Source organism: Dermacentor andersoni, chromosome 6 (assembly GCF_023375885.2).
Source record: "Dermacentor andersoni chromosome 6, qqDerAnde1_hic_scaffold, whole genome shotgun sequence".
In the NCBI taxonomy this organism is placed as follows: domain Eukaryota; kingdom Metazoa; phylum Arthropoda; class Arachnida; order Ixodida; family Ixodidae; genus Dermacentor; species Dermacentor andersoni.
In genome coordinates this window covers 132,200,717-132,220,189 of record NC_092819.1, presented here as the reverse complement: position 1 = coordinate 132,220,189, position 19,473 = coordinate 132,200,717, and the positions used below count along the sequence as shown (strand labels likewise).

General features: G+C 47.0%; 1 protein-coding gene across 2 annotated transcripts in view; it reads right to left on the bottom strand.

Annotated features, from left to right (window-relative positions):
* Nucleotides 1–1,552: 1,552 nt before the first annotated feature.
* sim (bHLH transcription factor single-minded) overlaps nt 1,553–19,473 on the bottom strand; it is a 139,893-nt gene continuing 121,972 nt past the window's right edge. For both annotated transcript variants that reach the window (XM_072288849.1, XM_050172142.3), the window contains exons 7-9: nt 17,313–17,419; nt 13,936–14,083; nt 1,553–5,297 (exon numbers count right to left, since the gene is read on the bottom strand). In XM_072288849.1, coding sequence (XP_072144950.1) covers nt 4,043–5,297; nt 13,936–14,083; nt 17,313–17,419 — 1,510 coding nt within the window. In that variant the 3' untranslated portion in view covers nt 1,553–4,042. The remainder of the gene's footprint in view (nt 5,298–13,935; nt 14,084–17,312; nt 17,420–19,473) is intronic.

Sequence of the window (19,473 nt, the reverse complement as noted above, 5' to 3'; positions counted from 1 at the left end):
GTCACAAACTCCAAAGCAGCCGTAAGTAATTTAATTACACCAAAGGACTTATATGACCTCAAGCATACCGAAATCTCATTGGAACACATCCTACCTGCACAAGAACGGCTCGACTGACCTGGATGCCAGGCCATGCAGGGGTAATTGGGAAGAATGCTGCGCACGATGCTGCCCGAGCAAGTAGCAGCCGGGAGAGTCACTTGCGTCGCCCATCTATCTCCGGACAGCAAATCCTCAAAGAGACCCAAATAGAACTTTACCCCCCAGAACATAAACCAAATCAAGAAAGAACAGTTTCCCAATAGAAACAAATGGAAGATGGAATGACTGCTTACGCACAAATCCTCGAATACTATCGAAAGGATCACTGCGAATACCCTCCTCCTGACAAATCATTAAACAAACACCAATCAACTACATGGACACTTCTACAAAGAAGCACGTTCCCTACACCACTACTCATGCATCGAATACTCCCAGAATCATACTTCCTCACATTGTAAGACGTGCGATGCACCACGTGCAGACTTTCATCGCAATATATAGGCATGCCCGTCAGTTACAAACAATAGCAGACGCAGCATAAACCATAATACCAAAATAAAGACCGCGGAGTAGTAGGAGGCTATACTGCTCAGCGAATGCCCAGAAGAACGGCTCTGGGCTGTCCGGCTGGTGGAGGAGATCGCTACAGTTCAAGGCCTGGCCTGCGCCTGACGGGAAGGGGAGCTTTACGGGACTAGCCGTCCGGTCCCTCCGTTCCCCTTTCCAACCCAGCAGGGACTTTTCAATAAATATGTTTTATCTCTCTCTTTTGTGTATATAACGATGCAGGTGTGTCATGAACAGTTACCGTTCACCGAGATGCGGCTTTCGTATCACTAGCGCGTGCACATCGTAACGCACAGATGCAACTGAAAGCACAAACGGCCGTTGTAATTCAAAAGACAATGTCGCTGAATTACCTCTCGAATTTTTGGTTTACCAGAGACAGAGAGAGAGAGAAAGAGAACTTTATTCAGGAAAATAAGATTAAGGAGGCCGTAGAGTGGGTCCTCAGTTCAGGACTGCAGTGGCCACAGCCACGCACCGGGCCTGGTCGAGGAGGTTCAGTTGAGTCTCCAGGTCAATCCGATCGAGGATGGCTGCCCAAGGCTCACGAAAATAATTTTGTGCTAATTGGGGCGAATTTGAATTTTGGGGCCAAAATTTGCACTTTCTTGCCCACAACGTTGCCCACAACGTTGCCCACAACGTTTCCTTGCCCCACAACTTGGGGCAAGGAAAATCCTTGTATTACGTTGTATATCTGTTATGACTCGTATATCGAGCTGGTCTATAATTATATCTCCTCTTGCAGTTTGTTGCGTTCTTCTGCTCTGAAGTTGCTTCTGGTGATGAGCATCGGCCTTAATTGTTCGAAGTTGGCCTCCATGTTTAGCGGAGTTAGGATACTGAAAGCTGTGGCGTGTGTCTGTGCGCTCCCACGATCCCGCTGCTGAGTCCTGCTGCTCGTCGGTTCGATGCAACAACGGCAAAAGACATTGCAAGCTGTGGGTTTGTAAATTTTAATGCGATCAATGCACTCTGGGAGCTTCACCGATATTGCATCATGTGTTATATTTGTGCATATATAGCCTGTTCCCCGTTAATTAGGGCCACTACATTGGTGTAAATGCCAGTGCATGTGCTACTGGATATGTACCTGAAAAGGCAACTTGGGAATAGACAGCTTGGGCCTTTGATATGTCAAACTGGGCATGTGAACATTCTTATCCAATGCTCCAGAAAGAGTTTGTGCCACTGGTTAGGTGCCCGGATACACAAATTGAACAAAAGGCAAGCATTGCAGAAGTCGTAAACAGAAAAAAATGCCGGAAACTACAGAGAAGCGAAAGAGTCGGTCGGCATTAGGAACAGCCGAGTGTAGCCAAGGAAGTGAAGTTAATCACATGGGACAAGAGCATGCATTGAGGGATGAGCATCGAGAAGGGAAATAATATCAGCAAAAGAAAATTGAAGAAGTTGGCTATGTGGAAGTGAAGAATTGCAATGCGGTGTATCCCTACTTTACTTCAATGCTGGTGGAATTAACGTCGACATTCAACGGGGGATGAAGACTGCCCGAAGTTTTGTTTACTGAGCTAAGCAGCTTGTCTGTTCAACAATCCGGCAAAAGACGGGGCAAGCGCTGCCTCTTTCGATATATTTCTGCGCTGAGCGATCCCGAACACTGTATCCGGCTCTATTCGTGCTATCTCAGAAGCGTCACATTCGAGCACTTCTGCAAAATAATCAAACTATGAAATAAATTCTCGTCATTAGTTGTCTTTGAACCAAGAGTCCCACCCCTCTGATAGAACGAGAAAGAAAGGGAGGCTGACTAAAACTGTAGCATTAAATAAGATGAAAGTGACGAAGTAAACAGGGAAACACACAACACATTTTTCCTGAGGAGTTGGTGTCTTAGACACAGGCATAGCTGTTTTCTTTATTTCAAGACTTTTTCAGCTTCACTTGAAGTGAACCGAGTATTCCACATTAAATTAGAACAGCAGGCGCTGGCATTGACTCTTTACGTACAGGTACTCAAGTATTCATACACAAAATGCGTGCGTGCGCACATTCACCGGAAATGAAGCAAGTCTTTTTTTTCCCGATCTTTTCTCCTGGGGAAGAACACAGTAGGAAACGGACCTGCATGAGCAAGGGCAGGGACAAATTTCAACGACAGTCATTACGTTTCGTGGCTTGCGTGGCATGTTAAATGCCTTTGACTGGGTTATACCAGCAGAGCAACAATGTCTCCATGACCACATGAAGCGTAGGGCGACCGTGACATGCTATTTCGACGGTAATGTCTGTTATGACGATCGTGGTGCCCTTGAGAAAATCAAGTTTACGGGCAACCGATTACAATTAGTGTGAGGTGCTAAAGTTATTTTACTCATTTTTGGGCACTAAACTCGCTGCGACGTATACTACGCTCGCCATCTACTCGAAAAAAGTCTGCATTTTATGAGAGCCACATAATGTACTATTTGTTAGCAATTTTTTCCCGCAGAGGATGTTAGGTACCATGCTTTCTTCTCTGAGGCAGCGTCGGGCTTTATATACTGTTTGCTTATATTCGGAAGGTGTTGACTTGCTGGCAAGAAATAGGAAATGTTTTATATTTCTCTATAAGTCATTGACTTACACGTCATGCCACATGTGGGCATTATGTTTCTTAATAGTTTGCTTTTTACTTTATTGATTCCATTTTTTTTCAATGGCGTTTCCCTCACCACTCTTGTGCAAAAGCCGAGTAACATCTACGTGGTCAGACAAACGCTGGCGCAGAAATTTGCTTTTTAATAGAAAGCTTTCTCTCTCTCGCTGTCCACCTTCTACTCTTTACTCGACATATATCAAAAATCAAGGAGTGCTATATCTGCTTGAAAGTTTGAAGTTCTGATACAAACGCTACACATGAACCTAATACCCATCAGTTATCAATGTGTTTGGTGTACACTGCTGCATAACCGAAACCTGGAGTCGAACAGGTGCACGTGGACTTCAGTGTGGCAGCAGTTCTCGTAAACCATGCGCATCGCTCATCGAATTTTATTCTTGTGGTGAATTACCCTGTCCTCTTCATGCAACCATTGACTTCGCATGTGCTAAATCACTTTATCGTTTAGTACGAGTGAAGTAAGCTTTGCAGATCATTCTTCACTATGAAGCAGCAAGTAATTTACAGATATATTTTCTCAAAGCTAGGCTTACTCGCTAGTGCTTTGAATGACAAAGCGTATACTGCACTAGGAAGCCTTGACGAAAACAGGTACACTTTCTAGTAATAGCTGGCTTGCTCATGCACTCAAGTAAACCTGAGCACGGACCAAGCGCTAGTATTGACATATACGCTGAAATGTCTGTCTTCGCCTATGCCGACATCACTGAAAACACGTATCCTGTACAAGTGTACAAATAAATTCCCTCGTAGCTTCAAGTACTCTGCACACATTCCATTCACGAACCCGTACACGCTGCCTAGGTGTTAGTGCACAAATCCATTCGACACGTGGTACTGCTGCGCGTCCACAATGACACTGGCATATCCCGGTGCTTGTCTGTTTGAAGCACCGGCAAATGACGTTGCAGGTGTCGCGGGTGTATCATGCCGGTAGGCCATGTGCGCAACCTGTCCACGTTCGCACGAAGGCAGCAAAAAGCGCGCAGCACTGTCGTAGTCTGCACCCACGAGTCTCTGACCATACAGAGCGAATACGTCCACCGGAGGCTCGAGGGCCTCGTACGCGTCGACGGAAGTCTTGAGCAGGTCACCACTCGGCGATGGTTGACCTTCAACCACTGCAGTCTGGTAGCTGGTCGTGGGTTGGAGAGCCACGGCACCGCCTGAGTGGCCGGTGTCTTCTAGCGGGAGCACCACTGGCACAGGCGTTTCGGATTCTGACTTCGTGTTCGCCGCAACGGGAGAACCATCGAACGCACTCCTGCTGGAGCAGGGTGACCTCCTCGTAGAGGACGGCGGCTGGGAAACATGAGGCAGCGTTTGGATACCTTCCAGATCTGATTCCGACAGCGTAGAATCGGAGTGGGTGCTGTAAGGCCTGTGCTGAAAGAGGGAGGAGCTCGCGGGGCTGGCGACCAGGTCATGGGCCGATCCACTACTACGAGAACAGGACGACGACGACAGGGTGCCCTCCTTGACTGCGTAAAGGTCGGCGCATTGCAGTAAAGAACCCGGCCGTGACGAAGATCCATTCAAGCCATTGTCTTCACTCGTGTCTACTCCGAGGGTTCCACTGCAATCTGCATAGCCAGGATAGCTGTCCATGTCCGTTCTAGTCATGTACCGTTCTTCTGGTATCGTTGCGTAGCCGGAAGTCGTTGCTGATGCGGACCTTGTCGGCTGAGAACAGCAGCCAGTGGTGGCGTCAGCTTGGGGCAAGCCGTACGGAGTTACCCAGCGGTCTTCGGCAAACGGAAGCACGTAGGCTGACAAGAACTCGCCACCATAGGGTGCAGCTGCTGCCGGTTCGTAGCAGGTCTGACTGCCGGGACCTGAAGTGCTACCGCCGTTTGAGCAGGCCTCGGCAGTAGCGACGTTGCAGTAGTAGGGCGACCTCCGACATTTTCCCTTGGAGGATTTTACTTTATTTGGCACAGGTTTGCTACTTGATGGCGGCACTGATGCTGGAACGACTTCAGTGCTGGAATAGCTGGTGCAGGGTGATGGTTTTGTCCTGGTCTGATGTATCTGTAGTTGAATATCCTGAGCTTGAGGCTCACTGCATAGAGGAAAACAGTCACCGTTAACTCGGACCATTCTACACTCATACGCCGCTGTACATTAGTGGCTATGGAGTTCCGCTGCTGAGCTCGAGATCCTGGGTTCAATCCAATTAGGGCGGAATGCGAGAACGCTAGTGTACTTTGATTTAAGTAGGCGTTAAAGAATCCCAGGGGGTCGAAATTATTCCGTGCACTATGGCCGACCTCATAATGAGTTTTGGCACGTAAAAACTTCGTAATTCAATATATTGTTCTCCATTTATTCAAGATACCATCCCAAAGGAACACTTTGTGTTCTGTTTGGTAAGGGTATTCAGAATGCGCAAGTGCGCGGACGAACTGTAACTGTTTAAGGGCGTCACTCGTAAGCTAAAGAGAGAGCGAGAGAAAGCGAGGGAGGGAGGGATGTGGATGTAGGGAAGGCAGGGATGTTAACCAGACAAGAGTCCGTTTGGCTACCCTACGCTGGGGGAAGGGAGAAGGGGAAGAGAAAGAAGGGAGAGAGAGGGGTATAGAGACGTGAACAGACACTACAGCGTCAAAGGCACTCGTACAAAGCACACGTTCTCAGAAAGCACAAAAGTGCTTTCACTACTTTCTGAGCCGATGATCGGTAGGAATGTGTTCGGGTATAGTCTGTTCACTCAGAGGATCATCATTTAGTTTCCTGAATGCGTTGGACGTGGATTGTCTTTGTGCTTTAAATTGAGGACAGTGGCACGATAAGTGGTCAATGTTCTCCTCGCATCCACAGACATCATATGCAGGACAGTCAGCCATTGCAATTACTGCTGAATAAGGTTTTCTGACGTCTATTCCCAGCCACAACCGACGCAGAAGAGACGCTTCGCGTCGGTGCAGACCGGCCGCAGGTCTGAGTTGCAGTGAAAGGTTGCACAGATTGCACGTTTGTGCAGACTGTTGCGCTTTGTATGTTGAGTTCCTGCGAGTCACAGTTATTTGAACTCGTGGCCGACCTGCACGACGCTTTACACCATTTAATGAGAATCGATGCCGTATTAATCGACTTTGCGAAAACGTTCGACAAAGTTGCTCACAATCGTCTTATATTTAAACTTGGAAATCTAAACATAAACAGCAATGTCTTGAACTGGATTGTTAATTTTTTAACTAACAGACAGCAGTTCGTGTCTGCCAATGAATTTTGCTCCGCACTAACCCATGTAAAGTCTGATGTGCTTCTAGGTTCGGTGCTCGGGCCGATCCACTTCCTTATTTGCATTAATGACATAAACAGCAACCTCACTTCTACAATTAGGCTATTTGCGGATGGCTGTGTTATTTACAGAAAGATTACTGACCCTCATGACACTAATGCTTTGCAATCGGACCTTGAAAAATCGCTAAGTGGTGCGAACAATGGAATGTGGAAATAAACATTTCTAAAACGATACTTGTAACATTTACGACGGCTAGAGTCACTGAAGCCATCTTTTATTCTATCGGTAACGTGGCCATTGAAAAATTCTTGGAATCAAATACCTAGGTGTCCACATTTCTTCTGATTTGACATGGCACAAACACATTGAATATATAACCACCAAAGCATTCAAAACCCTCGGTTTTATTAGGCGCAACTTGTACTTTGCAAATCAGGCGACCAAACTATTAGCGTACACAACTTTAGTCAGATCACAACTAGAATATGCCGGTTTCATCTGGAACCCGCATCAAGATTATCTTGCCGATAAACTTGAATGACTTTAAAATAAGGCTTCTAGGTTTATCACAAGGAAATACACTCGCTACTCTAGCATCACAGATATTAAATCATCTCTAAATTTAGGCTCATTTGAAAAGCGAAGACTTGTCACCCTGCTATGTCACTTTCACAAGCTCTATCACAATCCTTCACCGTTCACAGAATATCATATCAAACCAGCACATCGCATTTTCCCCCGATTAAACCACTGCCTCAAAGTGCAACCTAAGATAGCTCACACCAAACTTATGCGACATTCGCCATTGTTCCTTGCCATTTATCATTGGAATAAACTACCTGCAGAAATCGTTTCCAAAAATAATTATGACGCATTTGTGAACAAACTGAAGTGCTTACTCTGTGCTGGTCCTTAATAGATTATTATCAGAAGTGTATTCTTTTTTACATTGTCTTGAGCATTGTCGTCCACCTGTGTACGTGTTCTCGAACACTTCTTTTATCCAGATATGTTCCCTGTTTTCCTGAGCGCATGTTGTTTATGCCTTTCTGATTTTTCACTGCGTTATGCATTATGATCACTTTATTGGTTTTTTTTAACCCCCTATGTAATGCCCGTAGAGGGCCCTTAGGGTATGTGAATAAAAAACAAGTATTCGACTCAGATAACGAGAGTGTGCGTGCTAGAATGTGAAGCTGTCTCGCAGCGTCGATCATTGAAAGATGAACAGTGGCCTTCTTGGATTGACGTCCGAGCTACCTTATCTGCGCCAGCATTTCCAATGATACCGCAACCATCATGCCATCATATCCATTGAAAAGAGATATGATGGCATTTTCCTCTTAAGTAATGGATAAGTTCCACTATTTCGCACATCAGCTGATCGTCCATTCCATGCCGGAGAAATGACTGTACACATTGAAAGGCCGGCGTTGAATCGCTGAAGACTGGCCATTTTCCAGGACTCTCTGTATTTGTCAAAGCAAACGCACCGCGGAGAGCCGCGAGTTTTGCAGCTGTAGGCGTAGTGATATGGAAAGTCTTGAACCGTTGGGTTATTCCCATTGTTGCCACCCGCCGTGGTTGTTTAGTGGCTATGGTGTTGGGGTGCTAAGCACCAGGTCGCTGGATCGAATTCGCGCCACAGCGGCCCCATTTAGATGCGGGCGAAATGCGAAAATAGCTGTGGACTGAGATTTAGGAGCACATTAAAGTACCCCATGTAGTCAAAATTTCTGGAGTCCCCCACTACGGCGTGCCTCATAATCAGAACGCGGTTTCGGCACGTAAAACCCCATGGAGGAAATAACTTTATTGTGTCCTGAGGAACCCCTCCCCACCCACTCTTGGTTTAGTGGCCGGCAGGGGTCGCGGGCCGCACCCACGTTGGGACGGGAAGCCCGTGAGCCTCCGCCCTTTGGTGAGCCCTCTGGACGGCCCGGAGCTGGGTCTGGTGGTCGTCGCTTTGCAGGGCGTCCACCCAGTCTTCTTCTTTAGTGAACACGGTGCCGCTTAACGCTGAGCATTACCAGAGCATGTGCGCTAGCGAGCAGTACGATTCGCCACAATCCGGACATTGCGGCTCTACTTCTGGTGCATAACGGCTCAGTCTGCCTCTCGAGGGGAACGACCCTGTCTGAAGCATTCTGAATATCGATGACTGTGGTCTAGTGAGTTTAGCGTGGGGGAGTGGGAATGTCCTCCTCGACAGCTGATAGTGTGTTGTTATTTCGTTGAAGGTGAGCAGCGGGTCTCGGTGCTCCCCTCCCTCCCCGCCACTTCGCTAGCCACGATCGCCGCGGTGCGTGAGTCCTCGCGCGCGTCCGTGCGCCAGCTCGTTGGCGTTGGGAAATTCGGGGTGCACGTCAGCCCCCATGTGGGCTGGAAACCATTTGACGATGTGCTGACCCGCGGCTCCCTCGCTGCCGAGGACGGCCGCCGCTTCCCGGAATATCGAGCCCGAGGCGAATGCTCTTGCCGCCGATCGCGAATCTGTGTAGACGTAAGGACGTTCGGGGTCTCTCATTGCCATGGCTATTGCCACCTGTTCGGCCACTTCGGACGTTACCCCCTTGACCGATGCTGCGTTAATTATCGTGCCATCCCAGCGTACCGAGACGGCCGCGTACCGGTCGCTGCGCCCGTACTGGGCCGCGTCTACAAACGCCGCCAGGCCCGGGCAGTTGGCGGTCGATTTCAGCAGTGCTCGGGCCCTCGCCTTTCGGCACCCCTCGTTGAATTGCGGGTGGACGTTTCTCGGAAACGGTTCTACCTTGAAAGTGCCCCTGACCGCCGCGCTGAGCGCAATCTTGCGTGCGTTGCACTCTGCCTCGGCATTTATCCCTGCTTCTTCTAGGATGCGCCTGCCGGCCCTGGTGGTCGACAGCCGCACGACCTGTGCCTTGGTCTGCGCTTCGATGATTTCTGATAGTGAATTGTGGACCCCTAACCGATCGATCCGCTCCGTGCTTGTAGTGATCGGAAGACTCAGCACGCTTTTGATGCTCTTGCGCATCAGTGTCTCTATCTTGGCCACGTCTCTCTTGGACCATTTTAGTGCCGAGGCTACGTAATTTACGTGACTCATGAGGAAGGCGTGGTAAAGTCTGATGAGATTGCTCTCTCTGAGCCCTCCCCTGCGGTTCGTCACCCTGAGGATCAGCCGGAGCATGTTCTCCGTTTTGGACGTGAGTTTCATGACAGTTTGTGTGTTACCGCCTTTCGCCTCAACTAGCAGCCCCAGGATTCTTATAGTGTCCACTCTGGGAATCGACTGGCCGGCACTCGTGTGTAATTTGATCGATATTTGATCGATCGGCGTCAAATTCCTCATGCCTTGTTTTGAGAGCCTGTACAGCAACAGTTCCGATTTGCTGGGTGACAGACGGAGTCCCGTTTCCTTGAGGTACTCTTCCGTTGTGTCCAGCGCCTCTTGAAGAACCTGCTCGACTTCTGCGTCGGACCCTCCCGGGCACCACACCGTAATGTCGTCTGCGTACAGGGCGTGATTGACGTTGGTCACTCTCGTCAGCCGGTCCGAGAGCCCTTTCATTGCCAGATTGAATAATAGTGGGGAGAGCACCGTCCCTATTGGGGTGCCCCTCGCGCCCAGCGTGTACCAATCGGACGTGGCCTGTCCTATTTTGATCGTGGCTTTCCTGTCTCTGAGGAAGGAGCCTATGTAAGAGTGGAATTTCCGGCCGAGCCCCATCACCGAGATCGTTTCCATTAGGAATCTGCGTTTGACCGTGTCGAACGCTTTCAGTAGGTCCAGGGCCAGTATGCCCCTGGTGTCTCTGGTCATGCAGTCAATTATATGCTTTTTGAGTAGTAACATTACGTCCTGTGTGGAGAGGCCCGGTCTGAAGCCCACCATGTTATGTGGGAAGAGGCCCTCTCTCTCTATGTACCGCGATACTCGGTTATGTATGGCATGTTCGGCCGTCTTGCCTACGCACGAGGTGAGCGAAATTGGCCGCATGTTCTCCGCCGCAAGTGGTTTACCGGGTTTCGGTATTAGTATGACCGAGGCCTCTTTCCAGACCTCTGGTACTTGTCCCGTTTCCCACACTCTGTTGATTTCTTCGGTGAACTTCTCGACCGACTTTCCGTCTAGGTTCCTCAACAGTTTGTTCGAGACCCCGTCCGGGCCCGTAGCGGAGCGTCCGTTGAGGCCTTGTAAGGCATCCCAAATTACCGATTCCGTGAAGAGCGCGTCGAGTTCTTCGACCTCTGCCCCGGCGTATTGGGGATAGTCGCCGTCGCCTGACGGGCCCAGTGGGAGATACGTCTCCGCCAGCTCCTTTAGGAACTCGCTTTCCGTTTTGCCCTGCTCCTTTTGCTTTTGTAAAATCCTATCGATTGCCAATCTCTGATTACCTTTGGATTGCCTATCGTCTAACAGTTGCTTTAGGAGGTTCCATTTGCGCCCGGTTCTCATTTGTCCGTCTACCGACGCGCACACCTCGGTCCACTGTTGCTTGGAAAGCTCGATCGAGTGCGCTTCGATTTCCCGGTTTAGTGCAGCTACTTTCTTTCGCAGTCTGCGATTCAGTCGTCGCGTTTTCCACCTGGCCGTGATGGAATTCTTTGCCTCTAATAGGTGTGCCAATCTCGCGTCCATCCTTTCCACGTTCAGTTCAGTTTGGACAACCTTCGTCGCGGTGCTAACGTCCTCTTTGAGCCTTCTAAAAAGACTGTCTAGATCCGCGTATTCGTTTGTGTCTTCCTTATAATTTAAATAATTTATTTAATTGTTGGTATCACTTCAGCGCCACAACTAAGGCTTAATATGCCACACTTTCTACTCTATGCAGTTCAACATCACTTTGTTGAGCCGCTACTTAATCAGGGAAATATGCAATGCTTTTATTTGCTGCATTGCGCGGCACATTAACCCTTACACGAGCTTTCATCTGTACGCAAGGAATAATGTCATTAACTACCTTAAAAAATCATGTCCCAATCCATCAATGTTTATCCTATACTAGGTAGGTTAACTTCGATACATCGATTGCAGAAGTAGATTTTCGACCGACAGCCGCGCCTAAAGCTGAATGTCTTTCTGTCTTAATTTTGAATTAGTTGGTCTTTGGTTCACATATGTGGCCCCTATGATCATAAAAACAAACTAGCCACAAACATAGCATGAAACTCGAGCAGCAAGGTGCAGGAATTCTTGTAAAGTGTTCTAAATCGTTCAGGATGCCGGAACTCGTTTGATGTCAGAAGTACAGTAGAAGCAACGTTAAGTGGACGTCGTCTTGTTTGCTGAATGTGAGAGGATAGCTCGGTGGTGCAGAGAAAGCAGAAGCAAATGTCGTTAGTCTCCTGCATGCCTAGGAGACATCGGTCACGTTGTGTGTGAAGAAAACGCTTCTAGTTTATCATGTGTAACTTAAAATTTGTGTTTTTGACACGCTGAAGATAATCTTGCTTTTCGTGCATGAGTTCGCAGCACAGAATTTGCCCTTTAATGCGATGCATTTTTTTGCGAACTTGAGGCGTTTTGAGTCCGTCCGTCCGTCCGTCCGTCCGTCTGTCTGTCTGTCTGTCTGTCTGTCTGTCTGTCTGTCTGTCTGTCTGTCTGTCTGTCTGTCTGTCTGTCAGTCTGTCTGTCTGTCTGTCCATCTGTCCGTCCGTCCGTCCGTCCGTCCGTCCGTCCGTCCGTCCGTCCGTCCGTCCGTCCGTCCGTCTGTCTGTCTGTCTGTCTGTCTGTCTGTCTGTCTGTCTGTCTGTCTGTCTGTCTGTCTGTCTGTCTGTCTGTCTGTCTGTCTGTCTGTCTGTCTGTCTGTCTGTCTGTCTGTCGGCGCCTACCGACTTCAGATGCTTAGTATGTGCTCATGTTCGCGCTGTCAGCGTGGTCGCGACATCGTCGTCATTCGAGCTCCGTCATCCAACTCTCGCCTCTGATTCTCGCTTAGAACCTGTGTCGAGCCACCTTGCGCGCGTAAGGAGATACGGCTGTGCCGGCTGCGGAACACCGGAAGGTTGTTGCCTCCTCACGAACAGCGATTCGAAGGGAAGTTTCCCATCCCATGCACGCCAACCTGACTCCTGATGCTCACAAGAAGCTCTTGGAAGACCGCAGTTTCGTCGCAAAATGCTTGAACTCGGACATTGCATTCCTCAAAGATTTACTTGAGCAGCTTGAGAATGGTGTACTTCTGAGGTACTACTAGCCGCAGAGGGAGGGGAAGGCGTTCGCAGTCATCGAGCAGCTAGGCAAGCCCACATCCTTTCCTACCCTCAGCACGTCCGAGCTCCACAATGCGCGACTGCTCGAAGTCAGTGCGAGAGTCTAAGAGCCGCTCGAGGAGCGCCGTCTCAGAGTCGATGCCATGGCCAGGTACTTGTAAAATGCTTTGCATAATAAGTTCGATTCCCACAGTAAGTGGGATCAGAATTTTTTTTTTTTTGAAAAACGGCATAACCATAAAATAAGAATGTCTAACTTTCGTGTATTGTGTTGTAAGCAGGCAAGGTTACAGGATGAATGGTGCGAATTCGAAGTACCGACTGATGGGTGAGTGGATGGGGAAACGGCGCCGCTGTAGCTCAATTGGTAGAGCATCGCACGCGAAATGCGAAGGTTGTGGGTTCGGTTCCCACCTTCGGCAAGTTGTTTTTTCATCCACTTTAATTTCCAATAATTTATCGTTTCCTTATTTCATTTATTAAGCACAAGTAATTTCCCCTGCGTTGTCCTCGGTGTCAGTGTTTGTTGGCTTCTTATGATATGACTAATAAAAATCGGGGCCCTCGTAAGCCCCTTTCTTCTCGTTTATACTGACGAAGAGTAGCGCAAGAAATTAGGGACAAAACAGACACAAAACACGAGCGTCTTTCGTGTTTCTTTCTTGTCCCTTGTTTTACGCGCTATCCGTAAGTATAAATGGTGCGTTGGCTATGAAACATGATGAGCAAAATGAACAGGGGAGTTCTAGATGGTCCATTACGGAATTCCACTTGTTGCCTTGTGAAAACAACTGTGCCTACTCATCAAGATACAAGCAAAACGAGCAAGCAGTATGAAGTAGAACCATTGTGATAGATTGATGTTATTGCTACTGCACCACATGGATGCAATGGGTTTAACTGCATTTAAGCCTTTGGCGATGTGCTTTTCTTGAAGCGATACACCACAGCCATAACAGCATCACTTATGCTGACAACAGTTGTTGGCTGTTGGCGCTCCCCTCTGCATATGAGAACTCATTTGCGTTCGTAATCGCTTTTGGCGGCATCTTGAGGTGCCGTTAATTATTAGAAGTCGTCTGAACAGCAGGATTTTTGTGTGTATGAATCATTTCTCATTTGTCTTTAGCTCTTCACATTAACTATGTTCGCTGTCTACTGCAGTAGAGATTTGAGACGCGAGCACACAAAAAGCATTATCAAACAGGGATGAGGCTGCTGCAGTTAAAACCCAGCGAAGAAGTGGCGAACACACCTGAGGACGTAGTTGACGCTGACGATGCAGTGAGGCCTTGATGAGCGGCTGTTATGCACAATGGTTGCGTAGCTCTGCATCCATACCCAGCCGCCCTCCTTGGAGAGGAAACGGTAATACTTGGTGGTGACCTGGCCCTTGAGAAGCACTGCGTTTGAGATTGGTTGATGGTTACAGTGGCTGCCAGGTCAGACGCTTATTAGTATTAATTTGTTCATGGTGTCCACGAAGCAATATTAGTCGCATAAGAAACTCGATGTATTTCGAAGCAACGGGGTCGATATTGGACCAGTTGGGACACTACTGCAAGGTGAAAAGGTGAAATTGTGCACACGACGTCCGGAAGTAGGTGACAACCATGATGACAAGCTTCAGTTGTTAGTTACAGCCTCGTCCAGTCGCCTTCATTTTTGTTTACGTGGGCTGCTTCAATGGTTTTCACCTCTCAATCGATGGATTTTAAGCAATGGTGTATCCTTTTACAGTTTATTTGCTGCTTGAGTGGGTTCACTGTACAAACAGGAGAGTGCAGGGAGGAAGTAGAAAGTGCAGAGACAAAAACGGGGGCCAATAAATTAGAAGCCATGTCATATTTACGTAGTACATCACGCAACCTAAAGCATGTCGTAATGAAGGAATGACGCGAGACAGGTTTTCGTTACACCGCTTAAGGAAGGCTTTGCAGACGTATTAGACGAAAGGACAAACGTGCCAAAAGTATCTGTGGCAAGGAGGGAATTGCCGCATTGAAGAACTGTGCAGTGGCTGTCAAATATTTGATTTCTCTATTTTATGGCCGTGTCTACGCCAACCGGACAGGCATGCATTGGATGCTGGGTGAGCACGGTAATATGCTTCCGACGGGTACAGGCGTAAACTTTCTATTGCATTGCAGCAAGTGCAGTTGATAACGAAATTTCACGCGCGTGCCGATTCTGTCAGAGGAAGGAGCCAACCGTCGAAGGAAAATTTGTGAAGTGTCCCACGTAAAAAAAAAAAAAAAAAACAACAACTGCGAAATGATTCGCGCGTACCGAATTTCTCAGTCCACTCAGAGATAAAAAGTTGGTGTTTTTAGATAAACAACTGCAAACACCCTGCTTGTATGTGATAGGCTTTCGGTTGCCGAGTTGTTCGGTTGGGGCATGCACTGTAGTGTTGCATTTGTTAATCCGATGATTAAACTGCAGTTGTTTAGACCAGCGTTTGCCTGGCCTATATCTTCTATTTTGTGTTCTCATTGTAACATTGCTCGTGCCTCCTCGCCTGTATGGTACATGTCAGTAATTTCTTCTTAGCATAGCTATTATTGTTTGAACTTTCTCGCCTGAAGAAAAACGCTTGAAGCGTTCTTAAAAGCACTTTTATGAAAAGTTCGAACATCCATATTCAGCTTCACACCATCCGCTACTACAAGCTGAACTTTGTGGGCTTCGTACGAAAAAGTCAAGAGCACGTTTTGTACAAACATATGTTAGCATGTGAATGTTTGTTTTAAATGCGGATATTACAACCACACTGTTTGCAGCCGCTCGAATTTTTTAGTGCGCAACTTCGTTAGGAGCTCCGCGGGCATAGCGTTGTTTTCTCTGTAAGATACGGTGACACGCCAACGTATATTATATGCCGTGGGCCGACCATACACGACATCAGAATTTGTGAGGCTTCGGCGTCGCTTTTCTGTTGAAGAATTCAGAATTAGTATGTTGCAAAGTCGCGAGAAGTGCGAGAATAGACTAAGAGCGTTTGCAGGAGAACAAATCTTCGACGTGTTCCTCAGGGCAATGTCTTAGGCCCTTTCTTTTTTCAATATATATATATATATACATATACATGAGTGATATTGTAAACATAGATTGTTCAGCAAAACTTATCGTTTACGCTTATGATGCGAGTGTATTTTTTGCACACGAAGATAGTGACCAGTTTATTCAAACAGAAGATCATTTATGAAAGAAGATATATGGCTGGAACTGCTCCAACGAGCTAGTAATTAATGCAGAAAAAAAAACTAAAGCGGCTATTTTGACAGCAAGAGGCATGCATGTGCATGTAACTCCTTCTCTATATCTTAAAAACGAGGTACCCGCTGTCGATAGCCGCACATATTGACACGGCGCGAAAAGCGGCAGGAAAGAAGATTTGCGAGGCCACAACATTCATACGCAGACATATTACGAGCGAAGCTGTTTAGACTGCACACATGGGCTGCATACATTATTAAATCATGCATTTTTTTTTCATACGACACCACACTACGCTGAGACAAGCGCCACCGCGGTCACTGCACCTCCCGTACATTTGCCGCAACCGCTGCTGCAGCCGCGCCGGCACCTCCGCCTCGTCTGACGTCATAACCACCAAAGCGCAGTCCACGTGCGCAGGCGCCGTCACCACACTCTTTCTCCCTCTCCCCCCTATCCGTCTCCATTGCTGCAGCACTGTTGCCACACTCTTTTCCCCTCACCCCTACCCTTCTTCCTTACAGCAGCACTGCCACTTCCGACCGCGTCACGTTTTAACCACAGAAGCGCAGGCCACGTGCACAGGTGCCATCGCCACACTCTTTGCCCCTCTGCGCCAAATGGCCGATTGCGCGCGGATTCAACCGCCCAGGGTACCCCCTCTGGGAACGCATGCGGGGGATGCATACGGGTGCTACAGCTAAACAACTTCGCTGTAATAGCCTGTATTGACCGAACTTTTCATACGCTCGTGTACTGCATGATTGGCCATCGCCACGGAGTTGTCACAACTAATCTGGGGCCATGCACTACCGCATCTCTAACAGACCCGGCGTTGCTTTCCCACGTTAAAATCAATCAATCAATCAACCACTCAATCAACCAATCAATACAATCAATCAACCACTCAATCAATAAAAAACGGCGCCCTCACTCGCACCCATGCACAAGCAGTTTCAGGTTCTCTACACACAGGTGAGACGTGCTAGCGCTGTATGTATTTAACACATATTATAAAAGCCAACATAAACATGTCAGCGCCATGGATGCTACTGCTAAATTAAACAACAGCTGAACAGCAGAACATAGAGCATGCAACTGAAGTAATCACCATCAGAATCTTCACTAGTAATGTAGGTCGTTTGGGTGAAAGAATACATCATTGGTTTACCTTTGGAGCAAAAGTGTTTGCTCATTTTTCTTAATATTTGCTTTATTTATTTTATCACACTTTTTTGTTATTTTCTTCTTTTCTTAATTTTATTACAGTCATCCACACCTTAGTGGCAAGCACTGCAAGTGGTAGCGCTGACTGTGCGCATTAAGGTATGTCGTTCTCCGCTGTCGACGAAGTCGTATTCATTACCAGTAGGGATTGCTACACAACGTCAATAAAAGAAACTTTTTTCTTACGTGTGTGGTGCGAGTAACGTATGTGCAGACAGTCGAAGCCGTGTATGTAGTGGTAGAGTGTCTTTTCAATGAGGTCTTGAGGCTCGTAACCGGTCAATGGGGCCACTCTGTCGAACATGGGATGATATGTCAAGACGTCAGCACATAATGCCATCGATAGAAATTAATACAGCATGGCAGAATTAAGAGCTGACACTATAAAAAAGAAAAGAAACACGTGCAGCATCTATTACACCTGATATTTACCGTGATATAGTGTTTTACGTATGTGCGTTCTAGATTAATTTTCAAGTGTGGTTCCTAAGCTCTATCCTTGCGCTACCTTCGTTTCGTTTGATTTTCTGCTACTGTAGCTACAGCTATCCAGAGCCCTAGAGGACAGATTCTCTTCTTATCTTCTCTCTTTTTCTCCTTATCTCTTTTATCCCTTTCCCATAAGCTTGTACCAGATTACCCAAGTACCCAATCAGATGGTTAATTAGGTTATTCCATCTGCTTTTCATCTCTTAATTTCTCTATCTCGCTCTTCGTATACCTCCGGCGACAAGTTATCTTTTCGTCCACTTTAATTTGCCATATCGTCAATTCCAACCACCGCTAATTACTCGTATGCTTTCCTTGGATTCATTGCCTACGGGCTTTACATGGTCGTAATTAATGAACATCGAGCCTCTCTGTTTGCTTTCTCCTCGTTCACTCATAGCGAGGGTCTCGAATCTGGCACCATTGATGCCATCAGGTAGCATACGAGGTTTTATTAGACACATTCCTGCTCTCCCGAGTTCGCGCGTGACGTGACGCTATCGGGCAAAATATGGGGCCCGCCATGGCTCTCAGTGCACCATAAATACGCAAATACGCAAATCTAGCACACATAAATACGCAAATTAGTGGATGGCTTGAAGGCTGTTGCTGTAGCACAATTGTTAGTGCATCGCATGCGTAATACGACGGTTGTGGGTTCGTCCACTTCCATTTCCCCTTTTCTTTCTGCCTTTTCGTTTCAACCACAGTTCGTTACCCATATGCTTTCCTTGGCGTCATTGCCTGCTTGCTTTAGACTGTCTTAACAAAAATAGAATCGTTCTATATCCCTTTTCCAAATTCTTCACATATATATATATATAGTATGTTGGGACAAAAGCGAGTAGCTGCATGCAGCAGCGCAGACTTCCAATGGCGGAACTTTGCTTTGAAAATTGCAAGATCTCCCGAAAAGTGAATCAGTGTCGAACTATATACGTATCTTTGAGCACTTACAAATCAGGGTCTTTCGAATAGTGAGTTTTCCTAATCGAATTGAGCGCGAATATTAAATAAATAGCCTTCAAATATCGAATTAAATACACAATATTATTGATTTCTAAACAAAGTAAAATACATAGATCATGTGGAATTCATTTGGTAAATTACATAATCTTTATCTAAATTGTTTGTATATGCACGTAATGCCAAGCCGAAGCACATGACCGGCCAAGGGGGGGGGGGGGGGGGGTCTAAATGAGAAACAGCTGCCTTTGGTTGTCTGCTGCAGCAAGACGATGACAGTAATAAAACAAGGGGAACAACCATGTAATCAAATGCGCACAGTGTTCAACTGACAGTGATGTGATACGACGGCACTGCAACATTGTTTTAAAAAGCTGTAAATTTGGTAATACGGTTAAATAAGAAGCTGTTTTGCCTGCATCAAGACAATACCTTTGTACGGTGTGTCACAGCTAACGTTTGCCGAGAGGTTAAACGATAAAAAAAAGTATGAGAAAACACAGTGCAAGGTACAATTATAAGACCTACGATGTTCGGTCATCAGTTCGAACACCGTAGGTCTTAACATTGCATCTTGCACCGTGTTTTTTTGTCCCTTTTTTCCGTTGAACAGCTTGGATAACGTAAGCTGGGAAACCCTGTATAGGATGCCCGAGAGATAGGCATTCTGATTGAATGACTGAAAATTATTGAACAGAATTTACCTGACCAGTGCATTCACTCAGGAACTCATGTCTCTGCATGAAGAACCACGGCACATGTGGAGAAAATTAGTTCGAACTGTCCTCACTTGTATAGAACTCTCCTAGAGACTAATAAATTTTGTGATTCCTTATATTCCAGCAGAAATAAATTTTCTGCGATTTCGAAAATTTAATTCTCGAATCGAATA